The sequence below is a fragment of the Mobula hypostoma genome, chromosome 3 (genome assembly GCF_963921235.1).
Source record: "Mobula hypostoma chromosome 3, sMobHyp1.1, whole genome shotgun sequence".
Lineage (NCBI taxonomy): Eukaryota > Metazoa > Chordata > Chondrichthyes > Myliobatiformes > Myliobatidae > Mobula > Mobula hypostoma.
This window is the reverse complement of record NC_086099.1, coordinates 62,365,256-62,386,200: the sequence shown is the minus strand read 5'-3', so window position 1 is coordinate 62,386,200 and position 20,945 is coordinate 62,365,256. Positions and strand designations below refer to the sequence as shown.

At 38.8% G+C, this 20,945-nt stretch overlaps 1 protein-coding gene across 17 annotated transcripts in view; it reads right to left on the bottom strand.

Annotated features, from left to right (window-relative positions):
• fryl (furry homolog, like) overlaps window positions 1-20,945 on the bottom strand; it is a 376,544-nt gene that overhangs the window by 169,220 nt on the left and 186,379 nt on the right. For 12 of the 17 annotated variants that reach the window (XM_063043177.1, XM_063043178.1, XM_063043163.1 and 9 more), the window contains 6 exons: window positions 16,736-16,828; window positions 16,168-16,266; window positions 11,863-11,964; window positions 10,837-10,881; window positions 9,169-9,272; window positions 7,625-7,733 (listed from right to left, as the gene is read on the bottom strand). In XM_063043177.1, the coding sequence (XP_062899247.1) occupies window positions 7,625-7,733; window positions 9,169-9,272; window positions 10,837-10,881; window positions 11,863-11,964; window positions 16,168-16,266; window positions 16,736-16,828 (552 nt within the window). The remainder of the gene's footprint in view (window positions 1-7,624; window positions 7,734-9,168; window positions 9,273-10,836; window positions 10,882-11,862; window positions 11,965-16,167; window positions 16,267-16,735; window positions 16,829-20,945) is intronic. The other 5 variants (XM_063043171.1, XM_063043172.1, XM_063043173.1 and 2 more) reach the window with 1 other exon arrangement.

Below are 20,945 nucleotides of genomic sequence, written 5' to 3'. Positions count from 1 at the left end.
AGAGGGAAGTCTAACTTATCTAAAAAATCATTCATATATTTAGAATCTCGAGGAGACTCTGATTGGTATAAAGAAGAATAAAAATCACAAAAGGTTTGATTAATCCCCACATGATCCAATATCAATCGATCATTTTGGTTATAAATCTGATTGATTTGAGATTTAACATAATTAGATTTCAATTGATTAGCCAGCAGCTTGCCAATTTTATCACTGTGAACATAAAAATCACTTCTTGTTTTCTTTAATTGGTTTACAATCGAGGACGAGAGTAGTAAACTGTGTTCCATTTGAAGTTCAGTTCTTTGTTTGTATAGCTCCTCAGAAGGAGCCATAACATATTTCTTATCAATTTCTTTAATCTTGTCCACAATTACCATCTCCTCCTGCTTCTGTTTCTTCCTCAAAGCAACGGAATACGAAATAATCTGACCCCGAATATAGGCTTTAAAAGTGTCCCAAAGAGTGTTAACCGAAATATCTTCTGTATGGTTAATTGTAAAAAAAAGCTCAATCTGTTCATTCATAAAATTAACAAAGTCCGAGTCCTGAAGCAACAGCGAATTAAAACGCCATTGTCTATTGTTTGGTATATTGGCCATAATTTTAATAGAAAGCTTAAGTGGAGCATGATCCGAAATGGTTATAGAATCATAATCACATTTAATCACTGAAGAAATGAGACGAGAATCAATGAAAAAATAATCAATTCTTGAATAGGAATGATGAACATGTGAAAAGAAGGAAAAATCTTTTTCCTGAGGATGCAGAAAACGCCAAATGTCCGTCGACCCAGAATCAGAAAGGAAAAAATTAATCAAATTTGCAGATTTATTAGGTAAAGTCCGTAAAGGAGCCGAACGGTCCAAAGCTGGAGATAAACAGGTATTAAGATCTCCGCCCCAAATCAATGAAAACTCGTTCAAATTCGGAAACTGATCAAACAATGATTTATAAAATTCCGGACAATCCATATTAGGAGCATAAACATTAACCAAAACTACTTTTTTATTAAATAATAAACCACTAACCAATAAAAATCTACCATTCGGATCAGAGATAATATCCTGTTGTATAAAAGTAACTGAGGAGTCTATAAAGATAGAGACGCCTCGAATCTTAGCATTGGAGTTCGAATGAAATTGTTGTCCCTTCCAAAATTTGAAAAAACGTAGTCTGTCCCCCCTCCGTACATGGGTCTCTTGTAAAAATAAAATTTGTGCTTTAAGTCTCCGGAACACTTTAAAAACTTTTTTCCTTTTAATAGGATGATTAAGACCATTAGTATTCCAGGAGACAAAATTAATAATAGACTCCATAAATCCTAAAGTCAACCCATAACAAAGAGGATTGACAATAGGCGCGACCCACAGACCCGGAGAGGAAACAGAACATACAAAAGATACCGGGGAAAAGGACGTAACCAATACTTCAATAATGTATATAGCCCAAAGAGAAACAAACTAAAACGTGAAGCCCCTCCCACCGCCCCCCACCCCAGGACCCCAAGGCGAAATCTAAAGCAGACCCGCCAGAAAGAAGCAAGCGCTAAAACTACCCCCATGACTTCCGGTATACGCTCCCTAAAAAAAAGGTATAAATATGAAAAGGATCAGCTAATTGTAAAACAGTAAAAAAAATAAGTAAAAAAAAGTTAACTCAATTAAAATACACACAGAACAGAACAAAAGCCGGAAAGTATATATTAAAAAAAACCACAATAAACCTCAAACTCATGAATAGACACAGCAACAAAAAAAATAGGATTATTAACATAAAATGATTATAAAAAGCAAAACAGAATAAAATTTAAAAAAAACTACAAAATTTAAGGCCGCACAGGAAATACGTAAAATGACAAAAGGGAAGTAACCACCCAGAATCCCCTGGGAAAAGAAAGAAATGACGCAGTTAAAAAGAAAGTTTAGCAGCCATATTAAGAAATCGAAAGTAAACTTTTCTGCCCAAATAGGGCACAGAAAAGTTAAAACCAACCAATTCACAGCCTCCGATCAACGGAGAAAATTAAAAAAAGGCAATTAAGATGTTGAAGATGAAAGTTGATCCAGATAGCTCTGGGCATCCGATGGAGAATCAAAAAAACGAAGAGCTCCATCTAACATGCGAATCCTTAGACGTGCAGGGTACAGCAGCGCTGGTCTTAAATCCATCTTATAGAATTCCGACATCACGGATCTGTAACGGACCCGTTGGTCCCAGATTGGTTTACTGAAATCTTCCACGAATCGGAACTTAAGATCCGAAAAATCAATGAAACCTTTAGATCGAGCGAATCGAAACAGTCTCTCCTTATCTTGAAAGTAATGAAAACGTAAGATAACATGCCTAGGTCTATCTGACCTAGACGAGTATGATGGGATTCTGTGAACACGATCCAGTAGCGGTGGTTGGTCAGGAAATACAGTAGGGAATGCATCTTTTAAAAGTTGGGAGAAATATTTCATAGGGTTGTTAGCTTCCACGGCTTCCCTGACGCCAATCATTCGTAAATTCTGCCGTCGCATTCTAGATTCCAAGTCAGAGTTTTTAAAAGTCAAAAAGTCAAGTTTCTTCTTCATTACATTAATCGTTTCTTCAACTTTCCCCATCTTAAGCTCACTTTGTTGCGCGGATTTTTGAAGACCAGATATAGCCGACTGATGTTCCGCAATACATGTTTGCATCTTATCAATTAAATCGGCAATTTTCTGGAACTTAGTTGAGATTTCCGTATGAATCAGGTCTTTAACAAAGCCCATAATTTCTGTACGAATCATCTCCCTAACAGAGGTTGAAATTTCCCTCTGAATTAACTCCGATATAGCTTCCAAAGTCACCGGTGATTCAGTCGGAGGGAGATCCGTAGCTTTCGGTTTAACCGGAGGTTTACCATCCTTGCCGTCTTTCCCGTTCTTAGACATAGCAGATCTAAGTTCCATCCAATTGTCAGAGAATTCAGTTTAATTCAAAGTATTGTAAAAATTGATGCCTTAATAGTTAATTAAAGTATAGCTGACCATAGAGAGAAAAAACTCAGAGGTAATGGAGCGAGTCAAGAACGCGACTTCACTCCATGAGCGCTACCGGAAGTCTCCTGCTCTACCTTCATCAATGTATTTAGTCACATCCTCAAAAAATTCAATCAGGCTTGTAAGGCACAACCTGCCTTTGCCAACTATTCCTAATCATATGATGCCTCTCCAAATATTCATAAATCCTGCCCCTCAGGATTTTCTCCATCAACTTACCAACCACTGAAGTAAGACTCATTGGTCTATAATTTCCTGGGCTACCTCTACTCCCTTTCTTGAATAAGGGAACAACATCTGCAACCCTCCAATCCTCTGGAACCTGTTCCATCTCCATCGATGATGCAAAGGTCATTGCCAGAGGTTTAGCAATCACCTCCCTCGCCTCCCACAGTAGACCGGGGTATATCACATCTGGTCCCAGTGACTTATCCAACTTGATGCTTTCCAAAAGCTCCAGCACATCCACTTTCATAAGGTCTATATGCTCAAGCTTTTCAGTCCGCTGTACATCATCCCTACAATTGCCAAGGTCCTTCTCTGTAGTGAATACTGAAACGAAGTATTCATCAAGTACCACTGCCATCTCCTCCGGTTCCATACACACTTCCCACTGTCACACTTGATTGGTCCTATTCTCTCATGTCTTATCCTCTTGCTCTTCACATACTTGTATAATGCCTTGGGGTTTTCCTTAATCTTGCTCGCCAAGGTCTTCTCGTGGTCCCTTCTGGCTCTCCTAATTTCATTCTTAATCTCCTTCCTGCTAGCCTTCTAATTTTCTAGATCTCTATCATTAGTTTTTGAAACTTTCCTAAGCTTTTCTTTTGTTCTTGACTAGAGTTTCAACAGCCTTTGTACACCACGGTTCCTGTACGCTACCATCCTTTCCCTGTCTCGTTGGAACGTACCTATGCAGAACTCCAAGCAAATATCCCCTGAACATTAACCACATTTCTTTCATACATTTCTCTGAGAACATCTGTTCCCAATTTACGCTTCCAAGTTCCTGCCTGATAGCTTCATATTTCCCCTTACTCCAATTAATCGTTTTCCTAACTTGTTTGCTCCTATCCCTCTTCAATGCCATGGTAAAGGAGATTCAAATCTCCAAAATGCTCTCCCACTGAGAGACCTGACAACTGACCAGGTTCATTTCCCCTATACCAGATCAATACAGCCTCTCCTTTTGTAGGTTTATCTACATATTGTGTCAGGAAACCTTTCTGAACACACCTAACAAACTCCACTTTATCTAAACCCCTTGCTCTAGGGAGATGCCAATCAGTATTGGGGAAATTAAAATCTCCTATCATGACAATCCCATCAGTTATTATTGCACCATTCCAGAATCTCTCTCCCTATCTGCTTCTCGATGTCCCTGTTCCTTTTGGGTCGTCTATAAATAACACCCAGTAGAGTTATTGACCCTTTCCTCTTTCTAACTTCCACCCACAGAGTCTCCGTAGACAACCCCTCCATGACTTCCTCCTTTTCTGCAGCCGTGGCACTATCTCTGATCAACAGTGCCATGTCCCCACCTCTTTTGCCCTCCACCCTGTCCTTTCTGAAACATCTAAAGCCTGGCACTCAAAGTAACCATTCCTGTCCCTGAGCCATCCAAGTCTCTGTAATGGGCACAACATCATAGCTTGAAGTAGTGATCCACGCTCAAAGCTCATCCACTTTGTTCATGATAGTCCTTGCATTAAAATAGACACATCTCAAACCATCAGTCTGAGTGCATCCCCTCTCTATCACCCGCTTATCCTCCCTCTCACACTGCCTACAAGCTTTCTCTATTTGTGAGCCAACCACCAATTCCTCAGTCTCTTCAGTTTGGTTCCCATCCTCCAGCAATTCTAGTTTAAACTCTCCCCAACAGCCTGAGCAAACCTTCCTGCCAGGATATTGGTCCCTCTCAGATTCAAGTGCAACCCATCCTTATTGTACAAGCACACTGAGATTACTACCTTTGAGGTCCTGCTTCTCAGCTTCTTTCCAAACTCCCTGTAGTCTATTTTCAGGACCTGCTTCATTTTCCTACCTATATCATTGGTACCATTATGTACCACGACCTCTTGCTGTTCACCTTCCAACTTCAGGATACCGTGGATGCAATCGGAAACATCCCGGACCCTGGCATCTGGAAGGTAAACTACCATCCGCATTTCTTTCCTGCGTCCATAGAATTGCCTGTCTAATCCCCTAACTCTGCAGTCCCCTATCACTGCTGCCACCCTCTTCCTTTCCCTACCCTTCTGAGCCACAGGGACAGACTCTGTGCCAGAGGCACGGCCACTGTTGTTTCCCACAGGTAGGTTCTGCCCCCCAACAGTACTGAAACAGGAGTACTTACTATTAAGGGGGACAGCCACAGGGGTACTCTCTAGTATCTGACTTTTGCCCTTCCCTCTCCTGACTATTACCACTTATCTGTCTCCCTAGGCCACCGTGTGATTACCTGTCTATAGCTCTTATCTATCACCTCCTCACTTTCCCTGACCAGACGAAGGTCATCCAGCTGCATATCCAGTTTCCTAATCCAGTCCCTAAGGAGCTGCAGCTCGATGCACCTGGTACAGATATGGCAGTTCGGGAGTCTGGGAATCTCCTGGACATCCCACATCTGACACCAGTTACAGAACACCAGCCTCACAGACATACTTCCTATTCCTATTCTTCACAAGTAACTTACCACGCCTCGACCCGTTATTGCCGAAGCCCTCCTACTCTCAAGCCCGCTCTATAAAGCTGTCTTCTTTTTAAATTCTTCCCGCCGGTCTAACTCGGTGACGTCCACGGGCTGACAGGAAGAATTTAAAAAGAGAGCATTTTTCTTCAGCGATTTGATTGGTGTTTGATTGAATAGATTGAATTAATTTTGAATTAACACTTTTTTAATTTCCCAAAATGGATGGAATGAATTAATGAAGTATCTTCCAAGAGTGTGTCTTCAAACAAATTATTACTGCAAGGTGCAATGCTACATAATTCTTAAAATTATGAGAGCATCTGATATTCACAAAAGCCAGTTGCCTAGACTACCATTAGTCCTATTCCTGCCAGGGCAGGTAGGTCCTCCTGTCTACAGCTGACATTTCTAGAAACAGCATGTATAACGACCAATTTCAGAAGCTTACACCTACCATATTTCTCCACCTTTTGGCGACTATACTCACCACCTCTACGAGACTGCTCCTGTCACTAACTATTACGGAGTCTACTACCACTGCCATTCAAATGCTCTTTGCACTTCAGTACAACCACACAAATATTAAATCAGAGAATCTTTATGATGGTGGTAATTTAGCATGTTAACATTACATGGAAGTACTCAAAATTTCATGGACGATCACTTTGTTGATATGTGCATCATAATCATCACTTATCATTTACATTCTAAGCCTGAGTATCATCCTAGTCTTTTTGCTAAAAACATAGGATGCTTCATTATCTCTGCAATCACCAGCAAACATTCCACTTCTGACCTGATAGAGGGAAGGTTATTAGTGGTTGTCTTTCACAGGCTATCCTGAGAAATTTTGACAACATTGCTCTTTCTTTTCTTTTTAAATCTCTTTATTAATTTTCAAAATTATAAACAAAACAATGTTGATACAGAGATTGGAATAATCTTATTATTAATAAACATATACAAAAAAGATTTCAAATTACACAGGTGTAATAGACTTCCAAACTCATGATATAATTAATCATAAAGAAAAAGAATAAAAAGAAAAAAAATATGTACAAAGAAAAATCCCCCCAAACAAAAAAAGAACTAAATACTAAACCCAAAAAAAGCAAATGGAACAAAACAGGGCTAGACCAATATCTTAAATCGAACACATTCAGTAATGTCATCAACTCTGCTCCTCTATTCATATATTTTAAGTTAATAAGGAAGATTCGGAAAGGTCAAATTACATCATATGAAAATGTTGAATAGGGGTTCCAAGTTTCTTCAAATTTAACCGAAGGATCAAAAATATCACTTCTAATTTTTTCTAAATTTAAACGTAATATAGTTTGGGAAAACCACTGGAATGTAGCAGGAGGATTGGTCTCCTTCCAGTTCAATAAAATAACATTGCTCTTTGGTTTGGTATCTCCTATTGTATTAGCTAATTGTATCCAAAATTGAATAGTCCTGGCAGAATCAACACTGGCATTATTGATCATATTGTAAGCTAATGAAAATCACTTGCAGATATAGTCAGCACTACCCTCCCAATTTCCATCTGTGTGATAGTTTAATATAAAACATGTGTGTCCAGTTAATGATCAGGTTAAGATCATCATGACCAAAATTTGTTGGTGATAACAGCGGTTCTGAATGGAACCGCAGAGGAAGAAACAGCAGACTTCAAAAACATGCAACTGGCAATATCAGAGCAAATGAAAATCAACGACTTTACTTATTGCATTGAAAATTAAGTACTTTACATGGGACAGAATTATAGACAGTTGCACAACATTTAACAATTTCATTTTGTTACTTCAGTTTAAATGACTGAGAAATGAAAGGTAGAAAGCTTTTAACGTTATGACTAATAAAGAATCACGCCATGACTATTAATGGAAAAACATACCTGAGCAATAAATTGGATGATCTTTACAAATATGTTCAGAGGTGTATCACGCGGGACCACACTGCGGGAGCCTTTGGGGAAAAGTGCTGATACGATACTTAAAAGGCGACTGTTTACAAAGTAAGAAAGTGGAAAAATATAGATTAAAACATAATTACCACTAGTATGGATACAATTTACAAAACTGTAGTTTACTAATAAAAAAACAAAACCCGTAAGACAAGTTCTAAGTTAAAAGTAATTTATAAGCAGCATTTAATGTAACATACCTAAGAAATTCTACTGTCTAATAATAACGGAGGTATCACAAGTAAAACAATTTCAGTAATCAGTTCAAAATTAATCTACAAGAAATGCTCTCTTTTAACCTAGCGGAAACACATGAAAGAAACAGCCTTCGGTAAGCACTGCACAGCAACAAGTTCATCCCTAAATTAATAGCACTGATTTCCAATGAAGGGGGAACAAGCCTACCCACATGCATTTGGAAAGTAAACCAACAGCCAGCTAATCCAAGTCATCAAAGCTGTCAAAACTGACGATGTTTCCTAAGTCATGGGGAAACACATGCAAGTATGCACATTGAGGCCTCAATACATAGTCAGGAAAACCCAAAACAGCTAACCGCAGCTTTGGGACTTGGGGTGTGCACAGAAATCACAATGTCTCTCATTTACATGGGGATATGTCAGCGGTTATGTGGTAAACTACCTTACTTCCAAATCAGAAAATTACGAATAATTAATCTATTATAACAATATAGGATTGTTTTCCACATACAACATACAAGATCTTCATGGTCTTAACAGGGTGCATGTGGTTTGCTTGCTCCTTCTTGTGGAGAGATCTTTCACTGGTAGTCACCATTTTAAAAATTAAGTGTTCACCCATTTAACAGACATAAAGCAAATATATTTTTCAGGAGATATGAACCTTTGGAATTCTGCTTTCACCATCATTCTAGAAAGAAAGTCTTTGAATGTCTTAAATATAAATTAAGCAGGTATTAATATGTAAGGAGATAAAGTTATGGGGAATAGGAAAGAATGTAGAGTTGAGGTCAAAACCAAACATAGCCTTATGAGAGGAGCAAGCTTAAGAGGCTGAGTGGCCTCACCATGTTTTTCCTCAAAGCTAGCAGGACAACAAAAGATTTATAAGACAAATAAATTTATAAGCTGTTCTTCAAGTCAATAGATGGCAAGATGACCAAAATAACAATGGTGATTTTTTTCTAAAACTGGAATATTCTAAGCTATTCACTTGTGAAGTGTGAAGCCGTAAAATAACTTGAGATTTAATTTATTGTATGTTTTAATTCTTATAATATTCCAACTTTCAGGACAACTCTTATAAAACTACTCAAAGAAACTACGTTTTGTTCCTAATGTCCTTAATTTCAGTACACATTCAATGTTCTGTTCCTAAGAGAACTATTTTTCCACATGCCAAATTTCTGACACTGCTCAATGTGTTTCAGGATTCATAGCACTTAAGAACAATTCATTGATATTTCTAACATAAAATTGCATGCCTTTACCTACCTTTGTGTTACAGTGTTGCTTTCACATTTAATTCTGATTACATAAACCCATAACAATCTATACAATGATTCCAGTGCAACCCGAGACATTTTGGGATCTTTGTTCTAGAAAAAAGCAAAAAGTTGTAACGGTCAAAAATCAAATACTGATACCATGAATATGCATATCACACAACAGATGTAGAGATTATCCATAAACATATGAAGTAAAACAAGTACAAACAACTTTATAATTGACAAGTCCTCATTTACATTGATTTGTTTGGCCTTATTTTCACCACTATTAAATTTCTAGTTTAAATTGCACGTGGTTGAACGTACACTTAAAAAAAATCTTTAAAGTGTATTTAACCAATAATTTTTAAAGATCTCTGCAAACATAAAAAACTCAAAAAATTGATACAGAAAAACATCCTTCCTTATTGGAGCACTTACAACATCTTCATTATGTGCATATATTGTATTTATTATATTATACAGCCCAAAAGTATTTGAGATCACTGAAGGATTTCCAATTCATCCTCGATTAGATTGCAGATCACACATTCTTAATAAATTATTGGCAATTTGGCTAAAATAGAAACACATCACATCTAACCAAAAGGATCCTATTGCAATTATCTTAGTATGACTTATTACAAAATATCTACAAATATTGGATAAAAATTCAAAATAAGCCACACCACTTAAGAAGAAAATTTGATGAGTCAGCACTCATCAGCACTTTTGCCACCAACTGATCCAGCACAACATTTTGGGAGATGAGAAACAGAAAGGATGGGAGATCGGTTTTGAAAAAAACACAACTGACAGTTGATAACAGGAATGAGGTTGCAAGGAAGACTGATTCTCAATGAATGCTTTAAATACTTATAAAGTTTTAGCTTTACATTGATTGTTTGGATGAGTATAAACTTAATCGGATCAGAGCCCCTGGTCCATGCCACACAATCATTATTGCCCTGCACCATCCCTGCAGCTCCACAAATCTTTTATGACCGGCAGGTCAAACCAATTTACTACAAAAACTAAACCTCAGATGGTAGATTGTGGGGACTTAAAGCCAGATGTTTCCATACAAGGGTAAGAGAATCCAATGAGCCTGAAGCAAAACCATTAGGATTTCCAGTGGATTATTAAAGTTTTACTATAATCTTAAAAAGCAAATGATGTAACAAGTTAAACAATAACCTCTCTGCACCTGTAACTGCTATAGATGAATAATGTATTAATTTTCAGAAAAGAGAATAACTTCAGCTTAAAAGATACCTGTATTCATTAGGAATTATGTGGGTCTAATACTTCCATTCCACCTTATGTTGGTGGAAAGCATTCAGGAAAACAAACGTAATCCACTGTGATTTTTTCATACTTCCTTTGAGGCCAATTGTGTTAATCATACTCTTGTTTCTTGCAAATTTAGCTTTGAGACCAGAAACCTCACACTTTTTTAAACCAGCAATTAACTCAATATTGAAGCCCTTCGTCACATAACACCAAGCAATTTAAATTTTGTCAAGGGTTAACAAGTGAAATATAACACTTCACCTAAGTGATAGCCTGTAGCTGACTTCCAAAAATGATACAAGTACACTGATTAATTTTAGGTCTATTCTTATAATCAATTGTCTGAACTATATGCTTGAAAACTTAGTCCATGCATACTCACCTGTAATGTTTCTATTTGCTTTCTGATAGTGTTGTTAGATGGCATCTGAATAAAGCAATGCAAGACAGCAAAACATAAACAAGCATGAGAATGGGATGTCCATGCATGTTAGATGGGGAACAAAGCACGAACATAAATCCTTATTAGATTTTGATGAACAAAGTTAGACACAACATACAGCAAAGTAAACAGCTAAAATGAACACAACAAAAGCATTGCAATGCGCTTCCACAGGTAAAATAATTATTTCAGAAAATATGAAAACTAATGAAATATGCTGCAAATATTTTAAGCATCTTGCCCCTCACATTAAGGGGTTTCTTGACACCAAAGCAGCACAATTAATTATACGGTGAGTTAGTTGTGAGTTCAACATGACAAAATGTACATATACAGCCATGAGTTGGATAAATATTAAGCATGCAGAATGAATATACACATTCTCTTGGAAAAATGATGGCTGGAATTTACAGCAAAAAGTCGTGTCTCATGTCATACTATCAGAAAGTTCAAAGTTTGATTCCAATCCAAGTAATTTGCCACATCGAAAACAACCATGTGATTGGAGCACAAAAATCAACAAGTAAAAATATCCACAGATAAAGACATAGACCTAACAGTAAACAGAATCTAGACATTGATAAACAGTTCTACTTGTTGTTCGTCCAGGTGTATTACTTTATTTTGTCAGAAGTTTAAACCAGGAGTAGGTAAATAGAAGAATATCTAGGGATAGTACTCTCCATAATTTTATTTTCCTCTAAAAAAGAAAAACACCAGTGTCCAAAATTTATCAGAATCAAAACAATTCAAAAGGCAAGGTAATAATTATTTTAAAGATGTACATTAAGATCACAATATTCAAGAGGGTGAGTTGTATACCTAGATCAGATTTCTACATTTCATTCAGACAGATTGTTTTCGCCCATCTGTTATGGATTAATTTCATTTTATGATTTCTTTTGAAAGGATTCTTAAATGTATATCTGTTGATCAAAGTGATTTTGTTCACTGCCCTTTCCCTACCTTTAAATGAGAAAGACAATTCTGAAGGAATATGTGCCAGTTGTTGAGAAAGAACTGCTTTTGACTGACACACAGGAGACAGGTAACCAATGGGTATAGGGCCTGGAAAGAAACAAATATCAAAAACTTGTATCACTGAGCAGGAACAGATATCACAAAGTGATGCTATGAAGTAACTGGCAGAAATTACAAGGATATAAAGTCAACATTTTGCTATACAATATGGAGATGTATTTGCATAAAATTCTATGGATAAGTAATTGTTACTAATTCAAAAATTCTAATTACTACTAACTCAGAATTCAAAAAAATTATTTCATTCAAAATACGTCTATTTGTAACAAAGCACCTTTTAATTCAAGATTACTTAATTTAACAAACTTATTCCAAAATATTTAGCTAAAGCAATTATATATTTACTTCTCCTGCTGTTGAGCAAAGATCCTGCAATAGCAAAAGCAGGATCTAACTTCAATATCACAAATTGAGATTCCGAGCTACTTTCAAACAAAACCAGACATCTGTAACAACTGTCATATACCCTGGAAAAGCAGTGTTCCTAGAAAATGGCCTGTTTAACAATTTTCTCTAGTGCATGCCTTTACTTTCCATTAATCCCTTGTTATAGGTGGAGATGTGTTCGTACAGAAAGTTGTTCACTCAATGGTAGTGCCACCATGTTTGTAGGGCTGATAGCAAAGGAATTCTGATTGATTGAACACAGAAGAAAACAGGTAGTTGTTTTAGTTACCTAGAAATGGATGTAACATGGTTCGACAGAGTATTATAGAAGAGATTGCTTTGTCAGTTTCCAAAGCAAATCGTATGTGGCGTCCCACTGTTAACAAGCAGAGTATGATCATTGCCTTTAAAAAACTAGCTCAGTTCTTCAGACATTTTTTTTCTATTCTTTTACCACACTAACTCTGTAAGAGCAACTTTCATTTTGTATTCAAAATATTTGACAGTGCTTTGTGAATTCCTTAAGGGCAAATTTCCATTCCTCCAAAAGGATCACAACCTTGTTGTGGTTTGGAGGTTTGCGTGCTTCAATGATCCAGAAAGCTATGTTCGCTGGAATCGGGGTTTCATGCTTTGGTTCTGGGTGGAGTCACCCATGCCAAACAAATCAAAGGGTAGAGGCCAAACTAAGAGTAGCCCACTGGCCCACCAGGTTTGGAGGTTCAGAGCTAAAAACCCTGATTGGTAAAACAAAACTGACAGAAACAGCAATGAAGAATCCTTCTACATCTGAGTACGACGGTATTCCTGAGCCTCCATCCAGAACTTGCATGGCAGATAGTAGTGAAAGCTGAGAGGAAGCTACTGGCACAATGAAGGAAGCCCTGAACACCATCTGTGATGGAGGACCTTCATTGCTGCCCTAAACACCAGCAGCTTAATGGGCAGTACGTGATTAAATTCCCATTACACAAACTGATGTGACACAGATGCACTCTGTAAATGTAAAACACTGGAAAAAAACCTATATTCCAAGATATTTCACAGCCTTCCCAAATGGAAAGCTGGACCCAAAGATTAGAGTACATGACATCTAAGATCTGTGCTGTTAGTGATTTGTATGAAATGTAGGAGATATGATTACTAAATCTGCAGATGACACAAGAGATGATAATGAGGAAGATTGTCTCAAATTACAGAACAATATTGATAAGATGATAAATTGGACAGAGCAATGACAGATGAATTAAATCATAATAAGTGTTATGCAACACATCTTGAAAAGTCTAATAAGGGAAGGACGTACACCATGAATGGTAAGGCCCTGGCGAGGAACCTCAGCGTACAAGCCTACCAATTCCTAAAGTGGTCAACAAAGCAAGATAAAGTGGCATAGAAGCATATGAGGCACTAGCCTTCATTAAACAGGAAATAGAAATATAAGAGCAGAGAAGTCACTGGACAACTTTATAAAAACTTTGGTTGAAGCTCAGATGGAATATTTACGTGCATTTCTGGTCATCATGTCATAGGAAGGATATGAATGCACTGGACAAGGGTGCAGAGGATATTTGTCAGGATGTTACCTGGGATGGAACATTTCAGTTGGGGAGACTGAATAGGCTGGCTTTATACTCCTTGGTGCAGCTGAGATGTATGAGACATCGGGAGAGGAAGTAGAAGAGCATAGACAGCATGCATAGTGAAAACATTACCCTATAACAGAGATGTCTAAAACCAGTGGGTATAGTTTTAATATGAGGAGTAAGAGATTTAGAGGGACCTTAGAAAAATAAATTCACCAAGAAGATGGTTGCAATCTGTAATGCAAGGTGATGGTGGAGCATGTACATGTAAAAAATACCCACACTTGAATCTCCAAGACATGGAAGTCTAATGACTAAGTGCTGCTAAATGGCATGAGCATAGATGGGTACTTGGTACATAAAAGGTGAGCCTAAGGTGCTGTATAACTCGATCATTTTGATTCTAGGATTCCATGAGAAGCTTAATAAGGCAAAGGCAATGCGAATCCAAATTTTAGATGTGGCATTTTCATGCTTGGTCAAGGAGTAGGTTAGAAGATAAAATGGGATAGTTTTGAGGCGAGTGGAGAAGGGATCTGATTTGGACACAATGTCAGACAAATCTGTTCACCCCAAAATTTAGTGATAAGAACTCCGATTAATTATTATTAATATTTTTCTTTAACAAATAATAACATCACAAGGTACTGCCTTTTTGTTGGCTTTGTGGAACAATCCATGTTCCAAGCCTATACTGGTATCTGTCCCCGACTTTCCCTTCGCTACATCGACGACTGCATTGGCGCTGTTTCCTGCACGCACGCTGAGCTCGTTGACTTCATTAACTTTGCCTCCAACTTTCATCCTGCCCTCAAGCTTACCTGGTCCATTTCTGACACCTCCCTCCCCTTTCTTGATCTTTCTGTCTCTATCTCTGGAGACAGTTTATCTACTGATGTCTACTATAAGCCTACGGACTCTCACAGCCACCCGGGCTATTCCTCTTCCCACCCTGTCTCTTGCAAAAAAAAGCCATCCCCTTCTCGCAATTCCTCCGTCTCCGCCACATCTACTCTCAGGATGAGGCTTTTCATTCCAGGATGAAGGAGATGTCCTTTTTTAAAGAAAGGGACTTCCCTTCCTCCACTATCAACTCTGCTCTCAAACTCATCTCTCCCATTTCACGCACCTCTGCTCTCACCCCATCCTCACGCCACCCCACTAGGAACACGGTTCCCCTTGTCCTCACCTATCACCCCACTAGCCTCCGGGTCCAACATATAATTCTCCGTAACTTCCACCACCTCCAACGGGAACCCACCACAAAGCACATCTTTCCCTCCCCTCCTACTTCTGCTTTCTGCAGGGATTGCTCCCTACGCAACTCCCTTTTCCATTCATCCCCCCATCCCTCCCCACTGATCTCCCTCCCAGCACTTATCCTTGTAAACGGAACAAGTGTTACACATGCCCTTGCACTTCCTCCATCACCACCATTCAGGGTCCCAGACAGTCCTTCCAGGTGAGGTGACACTTCACCTGTGAGTCGGCTGGGGTGATGTACTACATCCGGTGCTCCCGATGCGGCAAGACCCGACGCAGGCTGGGAGACTGTTTCGCTGAACAGCTACGCTCTGTCCGCCAGAGAAAGCAGGATCTCCCAGTGGTCACACATTTTAATTCCACGTCCCATTCCCATTCTGATATGTCTATCCACGGCCTCCTCTACTGTCAAGATGAAGCCACACTCAGGTTGGAGGAACAACACCTTATATTCTGTCTGGGTAGCCTCCAACCTGATGGCATGAACATTGACTTCTCTAACTTCCATTAATGCCCCCCCCTTTGTACCCAATCCCCTATTTATTTATTTATTTTCTCTCTCTTTTTTTCTCCCTCTGTCCCTATCACTGTAACTCCTTGCCCATCCTCTGGGCTCCCCTCCCGCTTTCTTTCTCCCTAGGCCTCCTGTCCCATGATCATCTCCCTTCTCCAGCCTCGTATCCCTTTTGCCAATCAACTTTCCAGCTCTTAGCTCCATCCCTCCCCCTCCTGTCTTCTCCTTATCATTTCAGATCTCCCTCTCCCCGTCCCACTTTCAAATCTCTTTCTATCTCTTCTTTCAGTTAGTCCTGACGAAGGGTCTCTGCCCAAAACTTCCTATAGATGCTGCCTGGCCTGCTGCGTTCACCAGTATTTTTTATGTGTCTTGCTTGAATTTCCAGCATCTGCAGATTTCCTCGTGTTGACAAGGTACTGTATCTATGTTTGTCCTGGCAAATAACTTCACACATTTGGCATTTTCAAAAACACTTACCAATGAATGTTTCTTTCTTGATGAGAGTTCAAATGTGGTCTGATACAGCATCTCTACAAAATTCTTGAGGCATGGCACATTCACTTCATTTTTAACAGCCTAAACAAACAATATTAGTGAGATCAGTATTATCTGCAAAAATAAGTCTCACAAAATTCAAAACATATCAACTTTGGAACATAACATTGAAGTTAATGCTATTGGCATTTTGCAGAATTTGACATCCCCACTCAATTTTCCCCCTTTGTTTTGTTATACCAAAGAATACTGGCACCCTATGTAACTGATAAACAGTGGTTTAAACTGGCATTTTATCATTATCTTTTTTGTTTTCTTTGCCACTAATAGATTTGCCTAAATTTAAATGGTAGCTTTGCGAAAACAGCATATTTTATTTAAACATCACTATTTTAATAATTAATTTTCACAACACAAATGGCACGGGGAAATTCTTATGTATAATCAATCCCCAGTTTTCTTTAGCTCTGAAAGGTAGAAGAACATTTTTAAGTTGGATTCCCAATCACGCTTCTTTACAAAATGTCAGAATAAGAAATATTAAACTTACAGCAGCCACAGGTATCAGAATTTCCACGAACAGGCCAGCTAGTGCATGTTTTATGTCTTTATCTTTCACTTCATGGAAATACTGAGCACATTCCTGTTTGAAAATACAAGATCAGAAATCTCCATGACCAAAAAATAATTAATAACAGAAAACAAAGGAGCTAGTGTACAAAAAGCATCAATGTTCAAAGACAGTTAACAGTTACAGTTCAAGTTCATAACATTTGGTTAGACACTGTATTGGAAGTTCAATTGGAAGAAATACAAACAGGAAGACAGAATAAAAAGGGTGAAAAAGGAAGAATCTAGGAGAAAGTGAATGATACAAATGACAAATGGAGGTTATTAAATGACAAATAAAATCTGAAAATCCAGGAGAGAGGGTGGATGGGATGGAGGATGAATGCTCAAAGTATGAGATAAGGACATCTGAAATAACTGAATTCAATATGGACCTTGAGGACTGTATTGTGCCAAGTTAGAAGTTAGTTGTATATTATTTGACTCTCATTTTGAGTAACTCATCATCTGTTAACTTAGCAACAACCTTTACATTACTTAGATAAACTACTCCCTAACCCATGACCTCTACTAATAACTAGAAGTGCTTCAAGCACATGGCAATGCAACTACTGATTGTTTTCCCCAAAGCTCTCGCCAACCCAACACACAAGTAGATTACTAGTTTTTCATTGTCCGAAAGGTCTAAATTTTGAAACTCTCAAAACCAGCAGCAGCTCATAGTCACCTTTTAAAGGACAATTGGGAGGTGGGCAATTAATATTGGCATTGCCAGCATTTCCCACTTCCTGAAGAACACATAAATTTAAAAAGCACTTTCTGTGAAAGGACAGCATATTGTATCTAATGGATCACACAAGTCAACTGTCATAACCATATAACCATTACAGCACAGAAACAGGCCATCTCGGCCCTTCTAGTCCGTGCTGAACTCATACTCTCACCTCGTCCCACCGACCTGCACTCAGCCCATAACCCTCCATTCCTTTCCTATCCATATATCTATCCAATTTAACTTTAAACAGCATCAAACCTGCCTCAACCACTTCTGCTGGAAGCTCGTTCCACACAGCTACCACTCTCTGAATAAAGAAGATCCCCCTCATGTTACCCCTAAGCTTTTGTCCTTTAACTCTCAACTCATGTCCTCTTGTTTGAATCTCCCCCACTCTCAATGGAAAAAGCCTATCCACGTCAACTCTATCAATCGCCCTCATAATTTTAAACACCTCTATCAAGTCCCCCCTCAACCTTCTACGCTCTAAAGAATAAAGAGCTAATCTGTTCAACCTTTCTCAGTAACTTAGGAGATGAAACCCAGGCAACATTTTAGTAAACCTCCTCTGTACTCTCTCAATTTTATTGACATCTTTCCTATAATTCAGTGACTAGAACTGTACACAATACTCCAAATTTGGCCTCACCAAAGCTGTATACAATTTCAACATTACATCCCAACTCCTATACTCAATGCTCTGATTAATAAAGGCCAGCAAACCAAAAGCTTTCTTCACCATCCTATCCACATGAGATTCCATCTTCAGGGAACTATGCACCATTATTCCTAGATCCCTCTGTTCTACAGCATTCTTCAATGCCCTACCATTTACCATGTATGTCCTATTTTGATTAGTTCTACCAAAATGTAGCACCTCACATTTTTCAGTATTAAACTCCATCTGCCATCTTTCAGCCCACTCTTCTAACTGGCTTAAATCTCTCTGCAAGCTTTGAAAACGTACTTCATCATCCACAACGCCACCTATCTCAGTATCATCTGCATACTTACTAATCCAATTTACCACCCCATCATCCAGATCATTAATATATATGACAAACAACATTGGACCCAGTACAGATCCCTGAGGCACACCGCTACACACCGTCCTCTAATCTGACACACAGTTATTCACCACTACTCTCTGGCGTCTCCCATCTAGCCACTGCTGAATCCATTTTACTACTTCGATATTAATGCCTAAAGATTAAACATGAACAAAGATAAACATTGGTGCGTTCAAAAATGACACTGCCATGATTCCAAGAATTACTCTCAGTTTATCAGAAGGGGAAGATGTCCCTCTTCAGCGGAGCCAGTTCCCAATACCGGTATGTCCATGTCATCTTAAAATAAAATCTTTCGACTTCTCACACAGGTCAACTGTCATCTTAAAATAAAATCTTTTGACTTCTTATTGTAAAGTGAAATTAAAATGTATATTTGTGCCCCTTATAAGTTTCACTAAGCACTGCTAACTCTAATGGCTTGTGTACTTGCATGTCAAAACCAACCTGCTTCTTAACTAGATTCACAATACATTTCCCATCTCTACTTATTGTAAGAGCACAATACAGCAAATAACAAGAAAATTGGTCTAAAAGTCAAAGCATTATGAAGCAACATAGTGCAAAATAAGGAGATATGTTTAATAAATTACTAGACAACCGGGTGACACGTTGGGGCACCCTTTGAGAGAAAGGTAGTGCCGTCTGATGTGATGTGCTTTGGAAATTAAAGAAGAAAAATTCAGTTTATTAAAGAAGAAAAACGCATAGCAAGACAAATATAGCTCCTTCTTGCTTAACGAAGGACACTTTTGATGACAACATTTCTGGTTGATTTGCCACCTTTCAAGAATACTCTAACGTTTTCATTTCTTTTTCCCCGGCTTAAAGCCACATACAGCTGACCATGCTGGAATACCGGTTTCTCCAGATAAATCAACACACTCTCCATGGTTTGGCCTTGCTCCTCGTGTATAGTCATAGCAAAGCATGACTGTATCGGGAACTGGCTCCGCTGAAGAGGGACATCTTCCCCTTCTGATAAACTAAGAGTAATTCTTGGAATCATGGCAATGTCATTTTTGAATGCACCAATGTTTATCTTTGCTACGATGAGATTATCGTGCAGTTCTTCCACCATCATTCACGTTCCATTGCAAAGCTTTGGTGTATCCAAGTTCCACATTGAAATGATGAGATGTCATGATCTTGCTTCAGGTTCGGTGCTGTTCGGTATAATGAAAGCAACTTCGTTGGCAATTTGTGCATTAAATCTTATCTCATGTTCAAATGCCAGTCTCCGGTCATGATCAATGACAATGGACGCCTCTGGCATGCCCCGAATTTGTTCTTTTGCAAGTCGAAGGGACGCAATATACGGGTTTCATTGTCATAGTAGGTTTTCCAATAGTTCAACAATCTCACGTTGAATTCAATCATTCTGGAGTATACCCATTCTCAATTCTACGCTGTCTTGAGGATCCATGAAGTAAATTTGAAGGAATCAGGCTTGCTGGTTGGGGTCTGGCATTAAATGTCCGATGTAATGATGGATTTGCCCTTGAATAATCACAGAAGGATTCCATCCATTTCTAGTTGGAAGGACTTCTTTGGCACCAAAGAATGTCATTTGGAAGAGGCAATTGTATTGTCTGATGTTCTTCCTGAACTAGTTTGCAATAGGTTCACCATTGCTGTATAAATTGAGGAGCTCATTAGGTAGAGGCTGCAAATTGCCTATCCTGACTTTTCCCTTCATACAGCAGAAATGTGCAGTTTCTCCAGTGAATAGGAAAGCACCACAGTGAAGGCATACTCGGATCATCGTACCAACATCAGCAGAAATGCTACGCCGTGCGAGTCGTGCATTTTGCCTTGCTCTTTCTCTGTCGGGGTATTGTCGTCGAAAGCGGCCATTATCGTCTTCAGCAACTCTCACAATAATTACTCTTTACCGCATATTCTCGAGTTGATCTTTCATTTTCTCCACTGTCTCTTCCTCTCTCCTCCTCTGCTTGTTTTTGTCATTCTGGAGACGTGCAGCCCTTTCATCCTTCGTCTCTTCATCTCTTCTACCATTTGTTCTTTCTCTCTGATCTGGAGTCGTGCGGCCCTGGCCTGATCCGATTCTTGTTCTCTCCTCCGTCTGTGCCTATTGTTGTCATTTTGGAGACCTGCATGCCTGTCCTCCTCTGTCTCCTCTTCTCTCATCTTTTTTGTCCCGACTCTTTGATCCTGGAGTCATGCGGCCCTGGCCTCATTCGATTTTTGTTCTCTCCCTCTCCTTGCCGCTTCCTGACAACGTTTGGCGTCATCCCTTGACCATAATGTCCCCCTTCTGTTTCCACGCGGTATAATTAGGCTATCCATATTTTTTTTTAACCCTAATTCTGGATAGAAGATAT